General features: G+C 55.1%; 1 protein-coding gene across 1 annotated transcript; it reads right to left on the bottom strand.

The window, feature by feature from the left end:
- Nucleotides 1-16,081: 16,081 nt before the first annotated feature.
- Nucleotides 16,082-16,387, bottom strand: LOC120669327. Its single transcript, XM_039949098.1, has one exon. It carries the CDS (start codon nt 16,385-16,387, stop codon nt 16,082-16,084), a length of 306 nt encoding a protein of 101 aa, XP_039805032.1.
- Nucleotides 16,388-22,186: the final 5,799 nt, after the last annotated feature.

The following is a 22,186-nucleotide window of genomic DNA, read 5'->3' as shown; positions in this document are numbered from 1 at the left end:
CGCTTGCTGCTCCAATGCTGAGCGTAGCTTTCGAGATCGGGTATTGGTTTGAGTGAGCAAGAGCCAAGTAGTCAATATAGGAAAATCAACTTTATTTGGATTTGTCGAAGTTACAATAACTGTAAAGTGACAGACTCTGACTCTTAAGACCTACCCCTTCTCGTATGACATGAGCAATGATTTATATGACTGAATTAAACTTATTCGAATGTGGTACTAGTCGGTATAGGGGTCGACTAGATTTGTGGAAGGGTATCCTTCAAGGGAGGTGCCCCAAGGGCCTTGCGGAGTGAGTCACACGGGAAGATCGTGTGAGAGCTCTTTGGATGGATAAAGCACTTGCGTAGCAGTACTTTGTTGATCCTGTTGCCACCCTGAGACGATTCACCCTGGTGCGGGGTACGTGGTTTACCCTGAGGACGGGTACTGGTGGTTACCGGCTTGTGCTTCTTGAAGGATGCGGAAGCCTTTGGCGGGATGCGGTAGTTGGAAGAAGGGATGTACGCCTCGACTTCCCCCCGTTCCTTTCTCCTTGAGATGATGATGTTGCGCGCATCACGCCCAACGTTGATCACGCTGCGGAGGTCGCAGTTGGAGTAGTCGTAGTTGTCGCCTTGTTGTTCTTGTAGGGTGTTAGCGAGGCGCTGACGCCTGAACGCCCTCTTCTGGTTGAGCTGGCGACGACATTCGTAGAGATCTTTTGCTGGATACTGCTCATCCAGTTGGACGGTGAGAGTTACCGCTGGAGGGGGAGGAGCGGGTAGATTTTCCTTGGTAGTAGCTTGGGCTTCAATGATTGTGGGAGATGTAGTTTCCATGTTGTCGGAAAGGTACTCGTCGAAGTCCTCAGAATTGTAGTCGTCGAGGTTGAGATGCTCCGTCGAATCGCCCTCAGGTTCTTCGGAGATACGAACCATGAGGAATTCATGGCAGAGGTCTTGAACTTCTTGGTTTTGTTTGCTTGAGGACGGGTCTAAAGGAGTGCTCTGTTGGTAGGGCAGATCCGCTGGTTGTGAGGCAGAAGCGTTGAGATCTTCTGCCTTCCTCAAATGCGATGTCCGTCCTTGCGGCGTTGCATATATAACCAAGTTAGGGAGGGAGTCCTGATCGGACTTGAGAATCTTAGCCGAGTTGGACTCGACTTGTTTACTGTACTGGATTAGGTCATCTAGCTGGTCCTCCGGATCGGAAGAGTACTCAAATTCAGAGTCGGTTAGCCCACCGATTTTAGAGTATGTGTGCTTTGGGTGAGCGAGAAGCAGGATGCCCATCTCTGCACGGAGGGCGTTCTCGTTCATCTAGTGTAGCCATGATTGAGTAGGAGTCAGCCCCTCAGGCTCCTTGATCCAGGGTTTGTCATAGATTGAATCACTGAATTGTTCTGGAGCTTTGGCTTTTCCCTTTTTAAACTTGGCCAGTTTCCAAAGAGCGTCAGCATACTCGGTTGGTTTGGCCATAGCATCCATGAACAGCTCGACATTGTCTGACCAATCTTCGAGATCGTTGAATGGTTCAAAGTTCTCGATACCGTTCATGAAACGATTGAAGTCCTGATCGAACTATGACTCGACTGGTTTCGGAGTTCGAGTGTGAGCAGGTTTCGGTGAAGGGCTCTGAGGTATCGTGGAGATAGACGGTCCCATCTGAACAAGCCGGGGGTTTGTCTCACCAGCTCCCCCGCAGATTCCTCCTCCCGCCTTCTACTCTTTGTTTTGTAGAGTGCTTTCGGCCACCTTAATGCAGTCGGAAAGCTTCGAATTCACCCGATCGATCCCTGATAGCATATCACCCGACCTCTTCTGTGGTGGGTTCAATGCTTCCGGGACCTGCTGCGACGTATATGAGCCAAGAGCAGTTTCTGCAAGTTTGATGCAGCCCTCAATTGACTGCGAAACTTGATTTACTCCAGCGAGTAGTCCTGAGTTTTTGATCTTAGGGCATTTGATCGTCGTGAGATGAGTCAAATATTTTCCAAGAGTTCTGGAAAGATGAGATTTTTTGGAGTCAGAGTTTGTGTCGAACTTGTCTGAACCGAGAGCTCGGATTGAAGTTGACACGTTTTCTGGATTATTCGAGTTGAGTTCGGGTAGAACTCTTTTTTCGTCGAGATCTGCAGACTCGCGGATGCCGGCGAGCTGGGAACGGGTTCTTGGCTTAGGCGAATTGGGCGTGGCAAGGTGGCTGGAGAAGCCTCTCGTTCCGTCAGCCGTGCATGCCCAGAAACCAAAAACGAGGGTTGTGCCTTCCGGCACGTTGTTGGCGTTGCTTGATCCGGCCATCAAATTCGCTGGTGAACTCGCTGAATCCCCTACCTGGCGCGCCAGCTGTCGGTGTTTACCGCCAAGCCTGCTCAGGGATACCCTTAGTAGTAGGGTTTGTAGGTAGGGATCGACTGCTCTAGAACTCGATTGTACAAGAAACACAAAGATTTAGACAGGTTCGGGCCGCGAGTTTGCATAATACCATACGTCCTGTGTGGTTTGTATTGCCTTAGGTGTTGATGATCGTTTGGAGGGGGTCCCTGCCCGCCCTTATATGTTCGGGTGGACATGGTTACATGGAAAGTCCTAGTCGAGTATAGTTGGAGTCCTACTACAACACAATCGGGTAGTTTCTTTTGTACTGTAGCTAGTTCTACGCCTATTCTGGTAGTTTTATAAGAGAGGTAAGGTACATTCATGAGCTATCTCTTATTCTAGAATGTTCTATGTCTATAAGCAGCCCTGCTGCCTCGGGTCTGACATGCGGTTCAGTGGGGTGTTTTGTTTTGATATCCAAAGAAATATCTGTACAAACTCCTTGTACTGAATGACGATATCTGTATCCACACCTTATGGTTGGTTGGATTATTCGCCGTGGAGGTATGACGAGTCCTTTGTTGTTCAGTTTGCCGTACCTATTCACTATCAAGTCACACACAACTCACAATACACCCAAAAGCCTAGTTTGGAATCGTTTTGTACCAACAGTGAAATCGGCCAAATGTGGCGTGTGGCGGCCGCGCCGGTGGGCGGTGGCATGACGGCTGCCCGGCCCCGTGCGGGGGATTGTAGTGTCCTGAATCTTCCGAGCAAAGGGAACACGTCGTTGGTATGGTAGTGGCTTCGTCGCCAGGTTACGGCCGGGCACCTAAATAAAACTGATTGAAAGCGACAGGATGCGAGATTTAATCTATCTGCCGTCAAGTCCGGAGGCCGCATGAGATCAATCCCGTACGCTTGCCACACTTCAAAGTCATGGACTTTGAGACGTTCGGGTTGATTACATTACAGATAACTACTCTCTCTGTTTTTATTTATATATAATAATCCCAGATCAATTTGTTCAATTTTGACTGAAATTATAGAGAAAATAATAATATTATTGATAATAAATTTATTTAGTGAATCAACTATGAAATGTATGTTGAGATAGAGGGATTAGCAAATATGTTGATACGTTGCTACGGAAGTCATATAAATATGTTGATTGTATTGTCACGGGATCCCTACAACAACAGAGCATTGCATGTGCCGACTAGTAGTGACGGGGAAGGAATTAAAACAGTTGACAAGTTGGCCCAGCCAGGGAGGGAGTGAGACCAGAGGCCATTTGGCGGGAGCACGCAACGCGGAGTCGTTTCACACGTGCCCACGGACACGCTACAACAAATAATACAAGCCGACACCGCACGGCTAGCTCTGGTGGCCGAGCAACTGTGCTCTTGCAGTGTCCTTCAATTCCTTCCCTTCCACGAAGGCGATCGAGCTGCCGTAGGATCGAATCATTGGTGGGCTGCAAGTTGCGACCTGCGATATAAAGTAGTGTCCGGCGACTGATTGACGGCCACGGCGGCGACGGAATCTTTGATCTTTGCCGTTGGCGGTAGGCCCATATATACATATTTCGTTACGAAGAAATAGATTAGTGATCCATTTCTATATTTTAATTAGATTAATGATATCATTAAGATGTCATCAGGTAATTACAAATTACCTGAAGAGGTCATTTCCGAAGGGACATGTCACTTCGGAACCGACACCCTTTGGTTTCTTTGGGTATGCATAAATATTATAGTTCTTGATTCAATCAACAGAGATTCAATTCATTCCATTCTACTCCCAAACTCAACAAATTCGATGAAGGCATGCATGCCGCATTCGTTCCGACGCGCGGCACTATCTGACGAGCTAGCTAAACGTTTTTAATTAACAAATTATTGAGAAGGCAGTAGGTGAGAATGCAACAAAATTAAAGAGTGTCTAGGGGAATAATGAGATGCACATGTGGGCATCCAAGTACGTGCTGGATCTGGATGGACACGTCGTCGTGACGTGCGTGCGCGGCCGGATATAATAGGCGCTCAGCAAACATGCATACCATATGTCAGTGTCTTGACCCGGCGGTCTGCCACCAACTAGTAAGATGCTGCGTGATCTCCCACTCTGGATGGTTGATGCGAAAGGTAACACAGGAACGCACGAGTTTATCCTAATTCCGGCCACGGGGCCGTACGTCCAGCAAGGTTGTGCGAGTGCACTATACTATTTCGTACCGGGGGTACCTGTAGTAGGGGGTACAAGCGAAGCGAGAGAGGGAGAAAAGCTCCCAAGTCTCTGCTAGAGGAGATGATTGAGGCAAGTGTCAATATCGGGGCTCAAGAGAGCGGGTATGTGTTCTGCGAGTTGCGTGTGTGTGAATGCCCTCAGACGAGTGGGTGCCTGCCTCCTCCTTTTATAGACACAAGGAGGGGCAGTATACATGGACAGGAGGGGAGAGAAGCCATAGTTCGTCCCTGAAAGTGATCGGGTGCTCTAGTCTAAGAGGGGGAGGGGTGAATTTGGCACTAATAAAAATTTCGACCTATGGCTCCAACTAGTTTGCACAAAACTTAAACTAAAACATGCTGTCTAGATGTGCAACTAGGTTGTTCTAGTGTGAAACCCCTATCCCAAAAGAGTTTAGCAACCTATAGTCTTCCCTATTAAGAAACTATTCTATGAAAGTAAAGGCTCACAAATTGCTAGTATGAAATGCGGAAGCTTAAAGAGTGGGATAGGAGATAGCAAACTCTTGACGCGGGTGTTTATCCCGTGGTTCGATTAGCCACAAAGGCACACCTACATCCACGTCGTTGTAGCACTCACTAAGAGTATTGCTACTCGGCCACCAAGTCTCTTCCGTGAACACAATCACGGTCACCTTAGCCCCGAGTTCCACTAAGGAGCTTCTCCACAAAGGATGGGGGTCTCCACGTCCCCAGCACAAAGATGTCGTCGCCGCTCCACACCAAGTCGGAGGGTCGATGACGTTGCCGGCGAGCTTCACGCTCCAAGGTGCCGGCGCACCAAACTCTTGTTTTGGTTCGCTAAAGAACCACAGCACAAAGGCTCAAAGCCTTGCAATCTCACTCACTAAGAGCTAATCCTTTACACAACACTCTCAAAATGTGCTAAGGGCTAAAGATATGATCTTGACGCTTTTGTATGGCTTGGAGATGTTCTTTGGTGTGTTTGGGATGTCCAGCAACTCCAGCAAACTTCAAATGGCCGGGGTGAGGCATATATATAGGCCACCAAGTCTTGTAGCCGTTGCTCCAACGGTTAGCTGAAAATCTGCGTATCACCGGAAGAACCGATGCCTCTGGTAGGGGTAGCGTCGGTTCTTCCGGTCACTCATAAACCGAAGTAGCCGTTGAAGTCCTGACAGCTGACGCAGTGACCACCGGTTGAACCGATGCTTTGTTTTGATGCATCACCGGTTCATCCGGTGCTTAAGAATCTTCTCCTGACAGCTGACGTCATTACACCGATGGTATGCACCGATGCCTCACCGGTTCAACCGGTGTTGAAGAATCTTCTCCTGGGGTCTTGACATCGTCTCTGGAACATAGGACGCCCAATGCACCGATGCCCCCTTTTTGACCCGTCGATTCAACCGGTGCCTATAGGCTGACTTGGCTTCGATTCTCTTCTGCACCAAACTTCATAGCGCCGGTTCTTCCGACAAGCGTCGGATGCACCGATGCTTAGGCATCGGTTCTTCCGGTGCTCCTGATCCGAAGAGCTTTGGGCCTTGCTACGCCTATCTTCTCTTTCTTTTTGTCATCACTTGAACCTAAAAGCCTGAGAATGATCATCTTAACAATCATATTAGTCCAAGTATTGTGTTGTCATTCGATCACCAAAATCACTCGAAATGGCATAAATGGTGCCATGTTCGTTACACTCCCCAAATCGGGGGCGTGCAGTGGCCGTCTACTGTAGAAAGTACACTGTGCCGCACCGGAGAGTGAGGCACCGGGCGTGGCGGTCGTCCTGGGCGTCGTCCTTGGTCTTGCGGAGATCGCGCCGGCGTCCTGGCAGCTCCAGCGGGCGGCGTAGTGGCTCCTGTAGAGGGTACCGTCCCCTGCGTTCGACGTGGCGGCGTTCCGAGGGTCCTACAGGCGGGGGTCTTGATCGGGTCAAGGTTCGGGTCACGCCCGAAGGTCGTGCTCATGCCGTTCGAGGGTTCCGCGGAGGGGAAAGTATGAGGGAAGGACGGGGAGTTGGCAGCACAGTGGCTGGTGCAGTGCCGAGCACGTTTCGCACAGTGTCGCAGGTTCCCACAGTGGCGCCACAACGCCGGGATGGCTGAGCAGTGACCGGAGTTGGTGGATAGGACACCGGTCACAGCCATTGTGCGGAGTGGTGGCCTGACACCGTCTGAGCCGGGCGCTGCGGCGGAGTTGTTAGCATTTAATGCCTCCGTACGGCGGGCGGGTGAGCGGATGGCTGTTTGTCCTTTCCGCCGAGGGGTGGCCTCGAGCGAGGCGGAGTCGATCCGCTTTCTCGAGGGTAGGCTCGCTACCCTCGAGCGAGGCGGAGACGTGGGGTGCTGTCGAGGGTCTTGGCGGGTAGCCCTCGAGCGAGGCGGAGATTGCCCCGTGGGCTTGAGGGGGCTCGGACGGGCCGCACTATGTACTTGGGCCGTGGATTGGGCTTCTTTAAGTCCTTTCCTTTCCTTCGGATTGGAAAGAGACTGTTGGTCTTCGTGGGCCCATTTGCCTAACATGTGTTTTGCGTTTAAAGGGCGATTGGGTCCCATGATTAGGGTGCCCCTAATCATGGTACCGGACAGTAGCCCCCGAGCCTTTGTAGGGATGAGCATCAGCCCTGCAGAGGCTTGATCCCTCGATGGCGTGACTCGGGTGCTGACCGTGGGGATCCTAGTTTGCTCGGGGTGTGACGGTGCCCCAGCGCGTGTTGTTGGAGGAGATTAGTCCAAGATCGAGGTTCATTGTTGGAGAAGTGGTGGGGAGGTCACTCCGAGTTGTCTATGCAGATCATAGTCGCCTCGAGCACTATGGCGTTGCCGCTGGGGGCGTCGCCATCGTGCTGATGGGAGAGTCCGAGCTAGTCTGTGGAGGATTTCGATCCTCGAATGTGTGAGGTTTCCTCCGTGGGGGCGTGTCAGCGCACCCGCGGATGTAGCCCCCGAGGCCATGGAGGAGTGCTTGCACTCTTCCAAGGGCTATAAACGTCGCCCTGCATGGTTGATTGATTGGGGCGACTGCCCTGCTTCCTTTTCAGCCAGCCTCGGCGTTCCTTTCAGCTGGCTTCGGCGTTTTTCGTGCTGGTACAGCGGCCTGTGATTCTGTTGAGCAATCCAGCAGGTGCGTGTAAGCGCGGAAGGCTCGTTAAACACGTGGGATTGCACAATCGACGATAGCCGATTCATTCGAGGGTGCGGCCTGAGCCGCGGTGCGCGAGGAGCCCCTGAGCCCTGGCCTTCGTGAAGGCGTTCAGGGGACCCTCGACTTTTCATTAAGACCCTCATCGCCCTTCCGCAGGGAGGGGGGGTGAAGCGCGCCATGCTACCCATGCCCCGGCCGCGAGCCATGGTTGCTTCAGTGAGCTGTTGTCAGGTAGTTCAAGTGGACGTTCATGCCCCGTTCGATAAGGGTCGGCTTGCGGTCCGGGGACACATCGCATAAAACACTCGCAAAGGTTCACTAGGCGGGGCTCGAACCCGTTCGATAGGGTCCGAGGGCTCGATGCTCTCCCTTGATGGGATCCCCATGCTAGGCACCCACGACCGGCCTCAAACACTGCATGGGACGTCTCGAACTCCGTGTTTGAGGGTAGCTTGTATGGCACGCCCATGCAGTCCCTGACTCTGGTGTTCTGGGGCGCCTGTCGAACCCTCGACGGGCCAGGCTTCGAATCCCTGATCAGTAAGGTCTCGGAATCGAATTTCTTCGACGGTAAGGAATCCCAAGAGGGAATATTTCGTAACGGTTCACTAAACGGCGCGGAGATGCCAGTCGCGCGTGGGTCTCCCGCCGATCATGAATGACGTGGCCCAGTACGCGCGGTGCGGTGCGGGCGCGCATTTTCAGGTGGTTGCCTCGGGTAGGCGGAGAGGCGTGGGCGGTGGCTGGCGGATGGGACGGTGCTACAGTCCCACCGTGCCCCGTCGGCTACCGCACCGTAATTATTTCCGAGTGCGCGCGAGGGAGCTTCCGTGGTCGTGGGGCCCGGTTGCCGGCGGCAGCAAAACCTACCGCATTCAATGCGGTAGATTTGGGGCCGCGGCGGCGAATCCGCCCATCGTGGTGGATAAAAGCGGGGAAGGGGGAATGGATTGGGCTCACCTGGCCATTTTGCTCTCTCCTCCCCTGCCTTCTCCGCGCTCTCCTGCATCCAAAGCCCAGAGCCAAGAGCGAGAGGAAGAAGAAGAAGAGGAGAGATTACACCTTAACCATCGTTTGAGCTTGTTTCCCCTGCTTGTTTCGAAGCGATGGCGCAGATCAAGGAGCCGCTGCCGTGTGGGAGATCCTCTGCCACCGAGGCGGTCTTGGAGGGGCTGGTCGCCTAGAGGCTCTTGCCGCTGAACACCAATCCGTCGCGGCCGGTGTGGATCGCAGAGGGTGACGAAGACCGCCGCCTGCAATATTTCGTAACGGTTCACTTCTACCTGGGGATAGAACTGCACTGGGATCTGTGGATTCACCTATTCCGTGGCGTGCTCTACATTGACAACGTCTAGGGCCAGCCGAAGAGATACGCCCACGCCGGTGGTCTCATGCTCCACGTGCGCACGCAGCAGGCGAACCTGTACATCCCCTGCAAGATGACCACGAACAACGCCGGGTGGACCCTAGGGTGGTTCTACTTGCGCAACGACGACCAGCGGCTCCCGGCGTTCACCAACAAGGTGCTCCGGGAGAGGCTGGAAAAGTGGAATTGGGGGGTGTCGCCCCTAAAGTAGCAGGCTAGGCTCGAGGTGCTCACCGACGCGCTGCAGTACCTGGCGAAGAAAGGGCTGACGGCGGCTGCCGTCATTGCGAATTTCCATCGGCAGAGGGTCATTCCTCTCGTGGAGAGGAGGTTGCCGATCTTCAAGCCTAACCCCGAGGAACCGGTCGAGGGCTCGAGGACGTCGAACGAGCTGCTCTCCCATAGCGCTGCTGCCCGGAGGGCGAGGAGTGCGGTGGCACAATTCCCCTCCAACCCCGAGGCTCTCTGGAAGATCAAGATGCGCCCCGAGAAGGGATACCTCACTCTGGTGAGTTTGGTTTTCAATTGTTGTCAATTTTGTGCTATTTCTTTCCCTACTTCTTGCTCCTGATTTGGTCGCGTTCGTAGGGACTGAGCCACAAAGGCTACGTCTCGAAGCCCCCGGTCCCGGAGGCTCGCCAAGCCAACCGCCTGCGTGATGAGGTGGTGAAGAAGAAGAAGGACGCAGCGAAGGAGGCCGCCGCCAGGAAGAGGGATAGGAAGGAGTAGCACGATAAGGCGTGCAGGATAGCACAAATGGAGGGTGCCCCGCGGCCGCCCACACCCGAGTCCACCGAGGAGGAGGATTCCTCGTCCTGTGGGCTCGATTTCTCAGAGTCTGATGACTTCGAGGTGGTGACGGGCGCGAGTCCCATGCCGGCCCATCAAGGAGCTGGCATCTAGGGCTCGTCAATGGTGCTGGGCGAGGCGAGGCTCACGCTAAGGTCACTGGTGGTGGCACCTGTGGCAAGGACGGAGCGGAGGTCGCCCACGCCGGTGGCGGGGCAGAGGTTGCCCTCGCCGGCGACGGGTAGGCGGACTCCCGCGCCCGCGGCGTCAACTAGCGGCGGGGGGGTCCATGGCAAGTGCGGAAATGCCCGCGTGGATGTCCCCGAGGCTTCAGGCCGATCCGAGGGCGACACCCTCGGGTCAGTCGTTGGGAGGCGTCAGCGTTCCGTGGGCCCGGAGGAGGGACACGGGCAAACGCAGCATGAGCGCCTGGTCAGAGTAAGTGATCTCAACTTTCTTCTTCGCATTCATTTACCCGACTCTCCAATCCCGCTGGCTTCAACTTTTTCCTCCCTGTCTGCCCTACTACAGGGCCACCACCAAGGATGCGGCCTGCCTCGCGCCAACCAAGGCCCTTAAAACCAGGGCGCACGCGACGCCGCATTCGGCGCCGCAGCCCCCGACCGGAGGGGACCCGGCCCTAGAGGCGGAGGTCGTAAAGCTCCGAGAGGCGGTGGCTCGGGGGGTCCTGTCGGCCCAACAGGCCCGAGCACGGGAGGGCGGAAATGACGTCAGTCAGAGAGGCACTGCGGCAGCCGCCCAAGCCGACGCCGAGGGGGAAGCCGGCCGGGGTGGCGCGGAGAGCGCAGCCCGACCGGGCGTCGAAGCCGGCGAGGGCGGAATGGGTGGCGCCGCCCAGCTGAAAGCAAGAGGAGGAGCTGGTGGAGAGGCGCAGGAGCGCCTAGCCAGCCAAAGAGAGGGAGAGACCCTCGCTCCCGAGCCCCCGAGGTCTGGGGTAGAGGAGGCCACAGAAGTGGAGTTGGCGCCAAGGGCGCCGGTAGTGGAAGAGACCCGCGTCCCGGAGCCCACGAGGGCCGGGGACGAGGGTGCTGCTGCAGCGCGACGGCGAAAACGGTGCCGGAGAACATGGTGCCGGAGGTGGAGCTGCCGCTGAGCAATGATGAGTACGGGGATTCGAGGGACATCGATCCAGTTGGTGTGACCAGCGCCGCCGCCCGGATTGCCGAGTTTATTTCGGCCTCCGAGGATATCCTCGGCGCAGGAACATCCGAGGGGCCCGGTCATGGGGCCAACTATGCGATCGTTCAGTCCGGGGTCCCCTCGGAATTTCTTCGCAACGAGCAGGAGGAGGAGGAGGAGGCTTGGAAGGCGCAGTACAACGTCGGCACTCAGATCCAAAATGCCCTCGACCGCGTCTTCCAGCTCCATCAAAAGACGGATTTCCGTATCAGCAAGGTAAATACTTTCCCCTGGGAAATCTCGCGCAACAAAAGCGCCGAGCTGGCCCGGTTGTACTCCCAGGTGCGCTGGCTTGGGCAGTACAATGCCAGTTTGGTCGTTTGGACGATCGAGGCCAACACCTTGGTGACCGACCTGGGGGCATGCTAGCGTGCGCTGGAGGAGAAGCTGGCGCAGGCCGCCAACGAACGCAACACCCAGAGGGCTGCGGCGGAGCAGAAGGCCCAGGAGGTCGAGGCACAAGCTGCCGAGCTGCAGCGGAAGAAGGCCGAACTCCAAGGCAGGGAGGCCAAGCTCCAACGCAAGAAAGCGACCGTCGCCATGCTCTTTGCGACCCTCACTGAGAGGAATGCCGCCCTTGCTAAGAAGGAGGTGGCCGCTCGGAGCGCGGAGGCTGCCCTCAAGGAGAAGGAGGCCTCCTTGTCCACACTCCAGGTGCAGGCGAACGCCACGCTGACTCGACTGGAAGAGGCGCAAGGAGACATCAGAGGTGAGTATATAAGGTTTTTGCTTAAGTCGATTCTCGGTTGTCTTGAGACTTATCTTTATTTCCTCGTTCAGAGCTGAGGAAAGCGGTGGCGGATGAGACCGCAACGAAGGAGGCTGACCATGGTGCGCTCACGACGGCGCAAAATGAGTACGCAGGCCTGGAGCAGGTCGCCATAGCCGTGTGCTAGGAGCTCGAGGGGGAGGGGGCTTTATCTGGTAGCTCGGTGGCCAGCCGCCTGCGATCGGTAGGCGGTCGGGTGGCCGAGCACATCAAAAGCACCTTCCGCCTCGGCGTTCAACGGGCCCTCGCCGTGGCCTCGATGCACTACGATATGGACCTCGAGATGGTGTCGTCGGGGTACGTCGTTGCGTCCGGCATCGGTGCGGACGCCGCGTCGCCTGCCATGGATGACGCCGACGCCGCCGTCGAGGAGTTCGCAACCGTCTTGGCCAGGAAGCTTGAGGATGACATCCCCCCCCATAGCTGAATTCGACGCCGTTAAAGATCTACAGGGGGGAGGCAACCTGTAGGGAATTTGGGCCTCGAAGCCCATGTAAATAAATTAGTACTTTGTTGTAACTGTACTTCTGGATGGAGAAACTTGTTAATGTATTGACGGTGTGGCCAAACGAGGCCTCGTGCATTCGAGTCCTCATTTTCTCTACTTTATTTCAGTGTTCTTGTATGTGTTTTAGATAGGTTTCAGCGAGGAAGTTTGCGTTCACAAACGGCTTAGGCGTAGGGAGGTGAGTGGGGATGCCGTATCCCGGAGGCGTAGGCGGTCCCACGGCTCGGCCGATCCCGTTCTGTAGTCGTTTATGCCTTGCATCTACCTTTCTAAGTATATGAGAAACTTGGATACGGAAATTTTTCGAAAAAACGTTGGCGTTTTTGGGGATGTTCTGTGGTTTCCCCCCATAGTGGCCCCCGAGGGAGGCTTGGCTTTGCCGAGGGTAAAGCCGAGCGTACCTCAGTGTTCGTGTGCATCCGAGCCCCCGAGGGTTTGGAAGGTTCCCAAAAATAAATAAGTAAAGCGTACTCTTTATTGCTTCGGGAAAATTTCTAAGTACAAGTACGAGCGATGTACAAATAGCTTGGAATTCTAAGGGTAGAAGCGATGTACCTGCTGAATGTTCCAAGAATTGGTGAAGACTTCGCCATTCTCATTTGCCAGCTTGTACGTGATGGGCTTGAGCACTTCAGCAACGATGTATGGGCCTTCCCATGGTGGTGAGAGCTTGTGGCGCCCCCAATTGTCTTGTCGAAGCCTCAGTACCAAGTCCCATTTGTTGAGGTCTCGGTGCCAAACTCTCTTTGCTTGATACCTTCGCAGGGATTGCCAGTAACGTGCGGAGTGTAGGAGCGCCACGTCTCAAGTCTCGTCCACTTGGTCCAGCAAGTCCTCGCGGGCTTGCTGTTTCTGCTGCTCCTGATAAGCCTTGAGCCTTGGCGATCCATATTCCAAGTCCGTGGGAAGGATGGCCTTGGCGCCGTAGACGAGGAAGAACGGGGTGAAGCTCGTGGCTCTACTTGGGGTTGTCCTCAGGCTCCAGATAACCAAGAGCCACCTTCGGCCAAACTTGTTCAGCTTGTTGAAGATCCTCGGCTTGAGGCCTTGCAGGATCATGCCGTTGGCATGCTCTACTTGGCCATTCATCTGCGGGTGCACCACAGCCGACCAATACACGTGTATGTGGTAGTTGTCGCAGAACGCCAAGAATTTCTTGCCCGTGAATTGGGTGCCATTGTCTGTGATGATCAAGTTCGGGACTCCGAACCTGAAGACAATGTCAGTGAAGAATAAAACGGACTGCTCGGACTTGATCTTGCCGATGGGGCGAGCCTCGATCCACTTAGAGAACTTGTCGATCGCTATCAACAAGTGGGTGAAGCCCCCGGGCGCCTTCTGCAGCGGACCGATGAGGTCCAGTCCCCAGACGGCGAACGGCCACGTGATGGGGATAGTTTGCAGAGCGTGAGCTGGGAGGTATGTCTTTCGAGCGTAAAACTGACAGCCCTCGCAAGTCCGCATGACATCAGTGGCGTCGGAAACCGTGGTGGGCCAGTAGAAGCCCTGTCGAAACGCATTGCCCACGAGGGTACGCGGCGCGGCGTGGTGCCCGCAGATGCTGGCGTGGATGTCCTGGATTAGTTCCTTGCCCTCTGGAATGGGGATGCATCGTTGCAGGACGCTCGAGGGACTGCGCTTGTACAATTCGTCGTCGAACAGGACGAAGGACTTGGCCCACCTAGCGATGCGTCGTGCCTGAGTGCAATCCGAGGGTAGGACCCCTCGAATCATCCAGTCAAGGTACTGGGTGCGCCAATCACATGGAGGCGGCGCCTAGTCGATCTCCATTTCTTCAGCCTCGTCCACCGAGGAGATCTCGATGTCAGTGTTCATGGCCTCGGGCTCCTCCGTTGGCTGATGGCTCGAGAGCCGCAGCCCCCATGGGTCTGGGCGCTGCCCCGATGGCTTTCGCAGGATTCCCGAAATCGACGGATGGCTTGGTGAGGTCGCGGGCGAAGACGTTCGGGGGAACAGCGGTCCGCCCGGACGCGATCTTAGCTAGTTCGTCTGCTTCCTCATTGTACTTGCGCACAATGTGGTTAATCTCGAGCCCATCGAACTTGTCCTCGAGACGACGCACTGCGTCGCAGTACTCCTCCGTCTTCTCGTTGTGGCAGCTTGCCTCCTTCATCACCTGGTCGATGATGAGCTGGGAATCTCCCCGAACGTCGAGGCACTTGATGCCGAGCTCGATAGCAATGCGGAGGCCGCTGAGGAGGGCCTCGTACTCCGCCATGTTGTTTGACGCCAGGAAGTGCTAGCGCACCACGTACCATATGTGCTTTCCGAAGGGTGAGACAAATAGCAGGCCCACGCCAGCACCGGTCTTCATCACTGACCCGTCGAAGTACATGAGCCAGCATTCGGCTTGAATCTGAGGTGGGGGTAGCTGAGTGTCGGTCCATTCGGCAATGAAGTCTGCCAAGATCTGGGATTTGACAGCCTTAAGAGGGGCGTAGGTGAGAGTCTCTCCCATCAGTTCCACTGACCACTTGGCAATCCTACCCATGACCTCCCGGTTGTGGACTATCTCCCCAAGGGGGAAAGACGAAACCACGGTGACGGGATGAGCCTCGAAGCAGTGGCGCAGCTTGCGCCGTGCCAAGATTACTGCATAGAGCAGCTTCTGGATCTGTGGATACCGCGTCTTGGTTTCAGACAGCACTTCACTGATGAAGTATACCAGCCTTTGGACTGGCAGAGCATGTCCCTCCTCCTGTCGTTCTACAACGATGGCCGCGCTGACGACCTGAGTCGTGGCTGCCACGTAGAGATAGTGGGGTTCGCCGTCCATCGGTGGCATTAGGATTGGAGCGCTAGTGAGCGATGCCTGGAGCTTGTCGAAGGCTTCCTGGGCCTCGAGGGTCCACGAAAAGCGTTCGGATTTCCTTAGGAGCCGATACAGAGGCAATCCTTTCTCACCGAGGTGGGAGATGAATCGGCTGAGGGCCGCTCGGCAGCCCATGACCTTCTACACCCCCTTTAGGTCTTGGATTGGTCCCATCCGAGTGATGGCCGAGACTTTCTCAGGGTTGGGTTCGATGCCCCGCTGGGAGACAATGAAGCCCAAGAGCATGCCTCGAGGGACTCCGAACACGCACTTCTCGAGGTTGAGTGTCACCCCCTTAGCCCTAAGGCAATCGAACGCGATCCTGAGATCGGCTACCAGGTCGTCCGCCTTTCTGGATTTCACAACGATGTCGTCGACATATGCCTCTACAATCCGCCCGATATGGTCATTAAACATGTGGAGCATACATCGTTGGTATGTAGCTCCGGCGTTTCTAAGGCCAAAAGGCATCGTGACGTAGCAGTACATGCTGAAAGGGGTAATGAAAGAAGTCGCGAGCTGGTCGGACTCTTTCATTTTGATTTGGTGGTAACCGGAGTATGCATCGAGAAAGGATAAAAGTTCGCATCCCGTAGTCGAGTCAACAATTTGATCAATTCGTGGCAAAGGAAAGGGAACTTTAGGACATGCTTTATTTAAACTAGTATAGTCTACACACATCCTTCACTTCCCACTCTTTTTCTTAGCTAGTACAGGGTTAGCTAGCCACTCGGGATGGAATACCTCCTTATGAATCCGGCCTCCAAAAGCTTGTGCACCTCCTCGCCGATCGCCCGTCACTTGAGCTTGTCGAAGCACCGCAGGCGTTGCTTGACCTACTTGGAGTTCGGCAGGATATCAAGGGAGTGCTCGGCGACCTCTCTCGGGATGCCAGGCATGTCCGAGGGGCTCCACGCGAAGATGTCAGTGTTGGCGAGGAGGAAGTCGACGAGCACCACTTTCTATTTGCTGTCGAGGGTAGCGCTGATCTTCAGTGCCTTGCCGTCGGGGGTCTTTGGGTCGAGGGGGATGTCTTTGGTACCTTCGGCAGGCTTGAAGTTGCCCACATGCCACTGCTTGGAGTCTATGGCCTCCTCGGCCATTCCTTTCTGCTGTGCGGCAAGGGCTTCGTCGAGCGCCAGAGCCTCGGCATGCTCGACACACTCGACGTCGCACTCGTAGGCGTGCTCAAACGAGGAGCCGGTGGTGATGACGCCCTTCGGTCCAGGCATCTTCATTTTGAGGTAGGTGTAGTTGGGGATCGCCATGAACTTGGCATAGCAGGGATGCCTATGGATGGCATGGTAGGCTCCCCGGAACCCCACCACCTCGAAGGTGAGCACCTCCTTGTGGAAGTTGGCCGCCGTGCCGAAGCAGATGGGCAGGTCGATCTGGCCGAGGGGTTGGACTCGCTTCCCCAGCGTAACGCCGTGGAACGGCGATTTGCTGGGGCGGAGCTTGTCCAAGCCGATCCCTATGAGCTCCAAGGTGTGGGCGTACATGATGTTGAGGCTGCTGCCTCCGTCCATGAGCACCTTGGAGAAGCGAGTGTTGCCGATGATGGGATCCACAACTAGTGGATACTGTACTGGGTTCGGAACGTAGTCGGGGTGGTCCTTGAGGCCGAATGAGATGGTGTCCTCCGACCAGTTGAGGTAGGATGGCGTGGCCTTGGTGACGGAGAAGACTTCCCGGCGCTCACGCTTGCGCTGCTGAGAAGTCATGTTTGTCGTCGACCCTCCAAAGATGAAGAAGGCGTTCTCCACTGAGGGGAACTAGCCGTCTCCACCCTTGTCATCCGCATCCTTCTTCTTGTCCTCGTCGCGATGCACGACACGGTTATAGTACTTGCAGAGCATCTCACACTGCTCGAGGGTGTGATTGACCGAGCCCTTGTGGTAAGGGCACGGCTTCTTGAACATGTCATCAAACAGGCCACCACCGCCTTGAGGGGGGCCTCGAGGGCCCTTGCGATCCGGGGAAGTGACGAAGGCCTCACCGGAGTCCTCCGCCTGCCCCTATCCACGCTGGTTCGGTGGGACCGGCTTCTTTCCTTTCTTCCCCCGCTTTTGTTTCTTGGCAGGGGCTTGGGTCTTGCTGTTGCTGCCCTCTGCGGGCGCATCTTCGTTGCGCTTGTTCGGCTTGTTATTGAAAATGGCACCAACTGCTTCCTCGCCGGCGGCATAGTTGGTGGCGGCATCGAACAACTCGTTGATGTTGGTGGGACGGCTTCGCGCAAGCTCGTGCACGAGGTTTCTGCACGTCGTGCCTTCGAGGAAGCCGTTGATGACCTCGACATCGGTGACACTGGGGAGCTCGGTGCATTGCTTGGAGAAGCATCGCACGTAGTCGCGTAGGGATTTGTTGGGCTTCTGCTGACACCCTCGGAGATCCCAGTAGTTTCTGGGGCGCACATAGGTGCCCTGGAAGTTGCCCACGAAGATCTTGACTAGGTCGGCCTAGTCGTGGATCTAATCCGCGGACAGATGCTCGAGCCACATTCGTGTGGTGTCGGCAAGGTGAAGAGGGAGGTTGCGGATGATCACGGAGTCATCCGTCACGCCGCCCAACTGGCATGCCAGGCGGTAATCGTTGAGCCAGACCGCGGGGTCCGTCTCTCCTGAGTACTTGATGAGGGCGGTGGGCTGTCGAAAGTGTGGGGAGAAGGGAGCGGTGCGAATCTCCCGACTGAACACGCGGGTGCCCAGAGGCTCCGGTGACAGTCCCCTATCGTGCTCGGGATCGAAGCGGCCACCCTGTCGAGGGGTGTACTTTCTCCCGTTGATGATGTTGCGGGCATCGCCATCGTCGGCGCATCCGCGCGTGTCGTGGAGGCGTTCCTTCGCAGGAGTCCTCTTGACGCGGTCGTGCACCGAAGGTGCTTCCACGTCGTCGGCCGCGGCCGCCTTGCCCTTTCCTCCCGGCGGAGTACGCACTGAGGCCTCGTGGCCCTGGTGTGCTGCTCCTCCGGTCTTTGAAGCCGCCGAGTGCATGCAAGACGCAGAGCTCTCAGCCTGCTCCATTGCAGCCTGCTCGATGAGCACCTTCGCCTCATTGCGCAGGTTGCGTCCCTCGGTCGTAGAGGACTCCAGCATGGCTTGAAGTAGGTAAGCCACAGCGATGAGCTTTTGGCTGGCCCTTTGCAGTTCCAGCGGTTTATCAATGTTGTCGTCGGCCAGGATCCACTCCCGAGCGACGCGCCCCGCCGCCTGAGCACGCGCACCGCGCATGGCGCGCTCCGGCTCAAGCGCAGAATGTAGCAGCCGTGTCTGTCGACGCTCCTCTTCGAGCCTTTTTTCGAGCTCCGTGAGTTGCGCCAGCTGCGCCCGCCGCGTCGCCAAGCCCGACGAAGCGGCTGGGTTCGGAGGGGGTGCCACCACTTGGTTCGCTGGTGGGGTTCCTCGTTGTTCCCGTCGTCGCTCGGCGCTTCATCGACCAACCCATCCGCCAGCCCGACCATGAAGTACTCCCGAGTGGGATCGTAATCCCCCTCGCTGGAGTCTTCGGAGCAGGTGATGCAGTAGTCTGCCGTGAGTTGGAACGACCGGAAAGCGTCGAGGTCACAGACCCCAGAGTAGTCCCACTCCAAGGCCGTGAAGTTGTCCATGAAGAAGTTGATGTCGTTGGCAATCATGCCGGCAGTGTCGGGGTAGGAGTCGTCGGGTGATGACACGATGAGGTTGCGGATCGAGATGAGGTGATGATCCGGCAGATCCTCGTACGCGCTCATGTTGGTGCTGACCAACAAAGCGTAGGTCGCAGCCACGTTGCGCATCCCGAAGGGAAAGGTCGACGGCGTCGTCGCACCCTCCTTGGGAGGCTCCGAAGCTGCACTCGGTAGTGGTGAAGCAGTGGCGACGTTCCCCGCCGCGGCACCAGGCTGCGACACATCAGCCTCGACCCACGAGGGGGAGCTGAGGTGTGCCGCCCTGTGCCGCTCCATGCGCGCTTGTCGCGCGCGCTGGCCCGAGCGCCTTCTGCGCTGGGGTGGCGGAGTCGGAGTGTCGGGGGCGGCCTCGGCCGGGAGAAGCTCCATGTCGTAACCGTTGCCGGTCGCGACGAAGTCGAGGCTCCTGAACCGAAGCACCGTGCCCGCCGGGAGTGGGCGTGGCTCGTTTGCCATCCAGGAAATAGGAGAGAACAAAGACAAAAGTCATGCAGCGCTTCCCCTACCTGGCGCGCCAACTGTCGTTGTCCTGACCCGGCGGTCCGGCACCAACTAGTAAGATGCTGCGTGATCTCCCACCATGGATGGTTGATGCGAAAGGTAACACAGGAACGCACGAGTTTATCCTGGTTCCGGCCGCGGGGCCATACGTCCAGCAAGGTTGTGCGAGTGCACTGTACTATTTCGCACCGGGAGTGCCTGTAGTAGGGGGTACAAGCTAGGCGAGAGAGGGAGGATAGCTCCCAAGTCCCTGCTAGAGGAGGTGATTGAGGCAAGTGCCAATATCGGAGCTCAAGAGAGAGGGTATGTGTTATGCGAGTTGCGTGTGTGTGAATGCCCTCAGACGAGTGGGTGCCTGCCTCCTCCTTTTATAGACACAAGGAGGGGCAGTGTACATGTATGGGAGGGGGAGAAGTCGTGGTTCCTCCCCAAATGGCGTGTAGTGGTCGTCTACTGTAGAAAGTACACTATGCCGCACCGGAGAGTGAGGCGCCAGGCGTGGCGGTCGTCCTGGGCGTCGTCCTTGGTCTTGCGGAGATCGTGCCGGCATCTTGGCAGCTCCAGCGGGCGGCGTAGTGGCTCCTGTAGAGGGTACCGTCCCTTGCGTTCGGCGTGGCGGCGTTCCGAGGGTCCTGCAGGCGGGGGTCTTGATCGGGTCAAGGTTCGGGCCGCGCCCGAGGGTCGTGCCCATGCCGTTCGAGGGTTCCACGGAGGGAAAAGTACGAGGGAAGGACGGGGAGTTGGCAGCACAGTGGCTGGTGCAGCGCCGAGCACGTCTCGCACAGTATCGCAGGTTCCTACAGTGGCGCCACAGCGCCGGGGATGGCTGAGGAGTGACCGGAGTTGGTGGATAGGACCCAGGTCACAGCCATTGTGCGGAGTGGTGGCCTGACGCCATCTGACCCGGGCGCTGCGGCAGAGTTGTTAGCATTTAATGCCTCCGTACGACGGGCGGGTGAGCGGATGTCGGTTTGTCCTTTCCGCCGAGGGGTGGCCTCGAGCGAGGCGGAGTCGATCCGCTTTCTCGGGGGTAGGCTCGCTACCCTCGAGCGAGGCGGAGACGTGGGGTGCTGTCGAGGGTCTCGGCGGGGAGCCCTCGAGTGAGGCGGAGATTGCCCCGCGGGTTTGAGGGGGCTCGGACGGGCCGCACTATGTACTTGGGCCGTGGATTGGGCTTCTTTGAGTCCTTTCCTTTCCTTCGGATTGGAAGAAGACTGTTGGTCTTCGTGGGCCCGTTTGCCTAATATGTGTTTTGCGTTTTAAGGGCGATTGGGTCCCCTGATTAGGGTGCTCCTAATCATGGTACCCGACACCATATTACCACGGATTATTCATCCGGACTATTGATTAAAAGCAATAAGCACAACCTTAGAGATTGTCCATTCCATTGGATGTGTTTTGTTGCAGATATTTTTACCTGTTGCATTTCTTAGAAAATATGTTCATGTATTGCCACCGTTAAAGATCCCATACGGATTCTGGCTGATTTTTTTTTTGTTGATTGGTTTTCTTCTACACAGATTTTGTTATGTTTTCACGTTATCATTACATTCAACTAATTCAAGTTCATTTGGGTTACATTGTACTCAAAGTCCGTTTAGTTACCTGATAGTGTTGTTGCTCAATTCTCATTATATTTGCTTTAGGCCCACCCGTCAGTGACACGTATTGGACCAAACTAAAATGTCTTACAAGGAAAATGGTTGTGTGGACTTTCTGAAGGCGAGAGATGCCTCCACTTTCTAGAGAAAAAAATATCGGGCGTATTTTATTGAGTATCGGTGGTACTAGTTCTTTTCCAATCCAACTAACGGTGCATGGAACACAGTTTATCATATTCCTACAATTGCTTCGTGAAAAATTAATTTATAGATTTATTATGCATACGAAGTGAGAAGATAATACAGCTCCAGCTAATGGCCGGACGGATTTTAGGACTGTGTTTGCTGTTTATAAAATATATGTAAATGTTTTACTGATGTGTGGGTCAGATCTTTCCGAATTTTAACCCATAAGAGAGCCAAATTATTCAAGTTTATCTTTTGTGAGTATATGACAAAAATGTGCCCAAAGCAAAAAAAAATCTTAGTTAAGTTGTAGAAGAAAACATTGGTAGTTTCTGCTCAACTATTCTACAACAACCCAAACGGAAGAAAGAAAGAAAGAATGAATGAATGAAAGAAGAAGGTTGATGGTCAATGTCTAAAAGGTCCGTTGAACTTCGACAAGCATGTGGACAATATCAGGGGAACATTCTCAGCTGTGTCCTTAGCCACAATGTGTCATTCTCAGCTGTGTGCTTGAATTCATATAGATGTGACAAAAGGAAATAGGTGAGAGTTCAAATTGTCATAGCCAAAGCCCAAAGGAAAGGGGGGACGCCATCCTTTTAACCAACAATTGTGTTCGATGATTTCACCAAACTAGTAAAATGTACGTGCGGCACGCACGTATTTAGAAAATTTAGAAAATATTTTAAACTTATATTGTATGTTTATTGTATTTTACAACACTGCCTTGCGCCGTCAACAACAGCATGTGTTCGACGGCTTAACATGAAATCAAGCATGGTGTGATAGTCTTCTTCACGGAGCTCCTCGAGGAAAACAACGAGGCTAGCGGACTGTGTTCGTAGTGTGATGATATAACCTGCAAGAGAGCTTCTCCATGGCCGAGGAGAGCTTGACGAGATCCGTTTGGAGATTGAGATGGGGTGCGACTGACTGACGGATCCAATGTGGGGGTCAGGATTCAACTTCCCGGTCCGGGAAGGCCGAAAACCGGGAAAATTTCCCGTTCCCGGTGATGACCGGGAGGTGAAAACCGGTCCGGTTTTTAATATTTTTCGGTTCAAAATTTAAAAATACAAAAGTCAATTTTTTTTTAAAATAAACGGTTT

This window comes from Panicum virgatum, chromosome 4N (genome assembly GCF_016808335.1).
Source record: "Panicum virgatum strain AP13 chromosome 4N, P.virgatum_v5, whole genome shotgun sequence".
Lineage (NCBI taxonomy): Eukaryota > Viridiplantae > Streptophyta > Magnoliopsida > Poales > Poaceae > Panicum > Panicum virgatum.
The sequence above is the reverse complement of the archived record's forward strand: the minus strand, read 5'-3'. Positions and strand labels throughout refer to the sequence as shown.

Bases quoted from the DNA above. Each gene is read 5' to 3' on its own strand.
- LOC120669327 (XM_039949098.1), bottom strand. From the start codon at position 16,387: ATGGCGATCCCCAACTACACCTACCTCAAAATGAAGATGCCTGGACCG.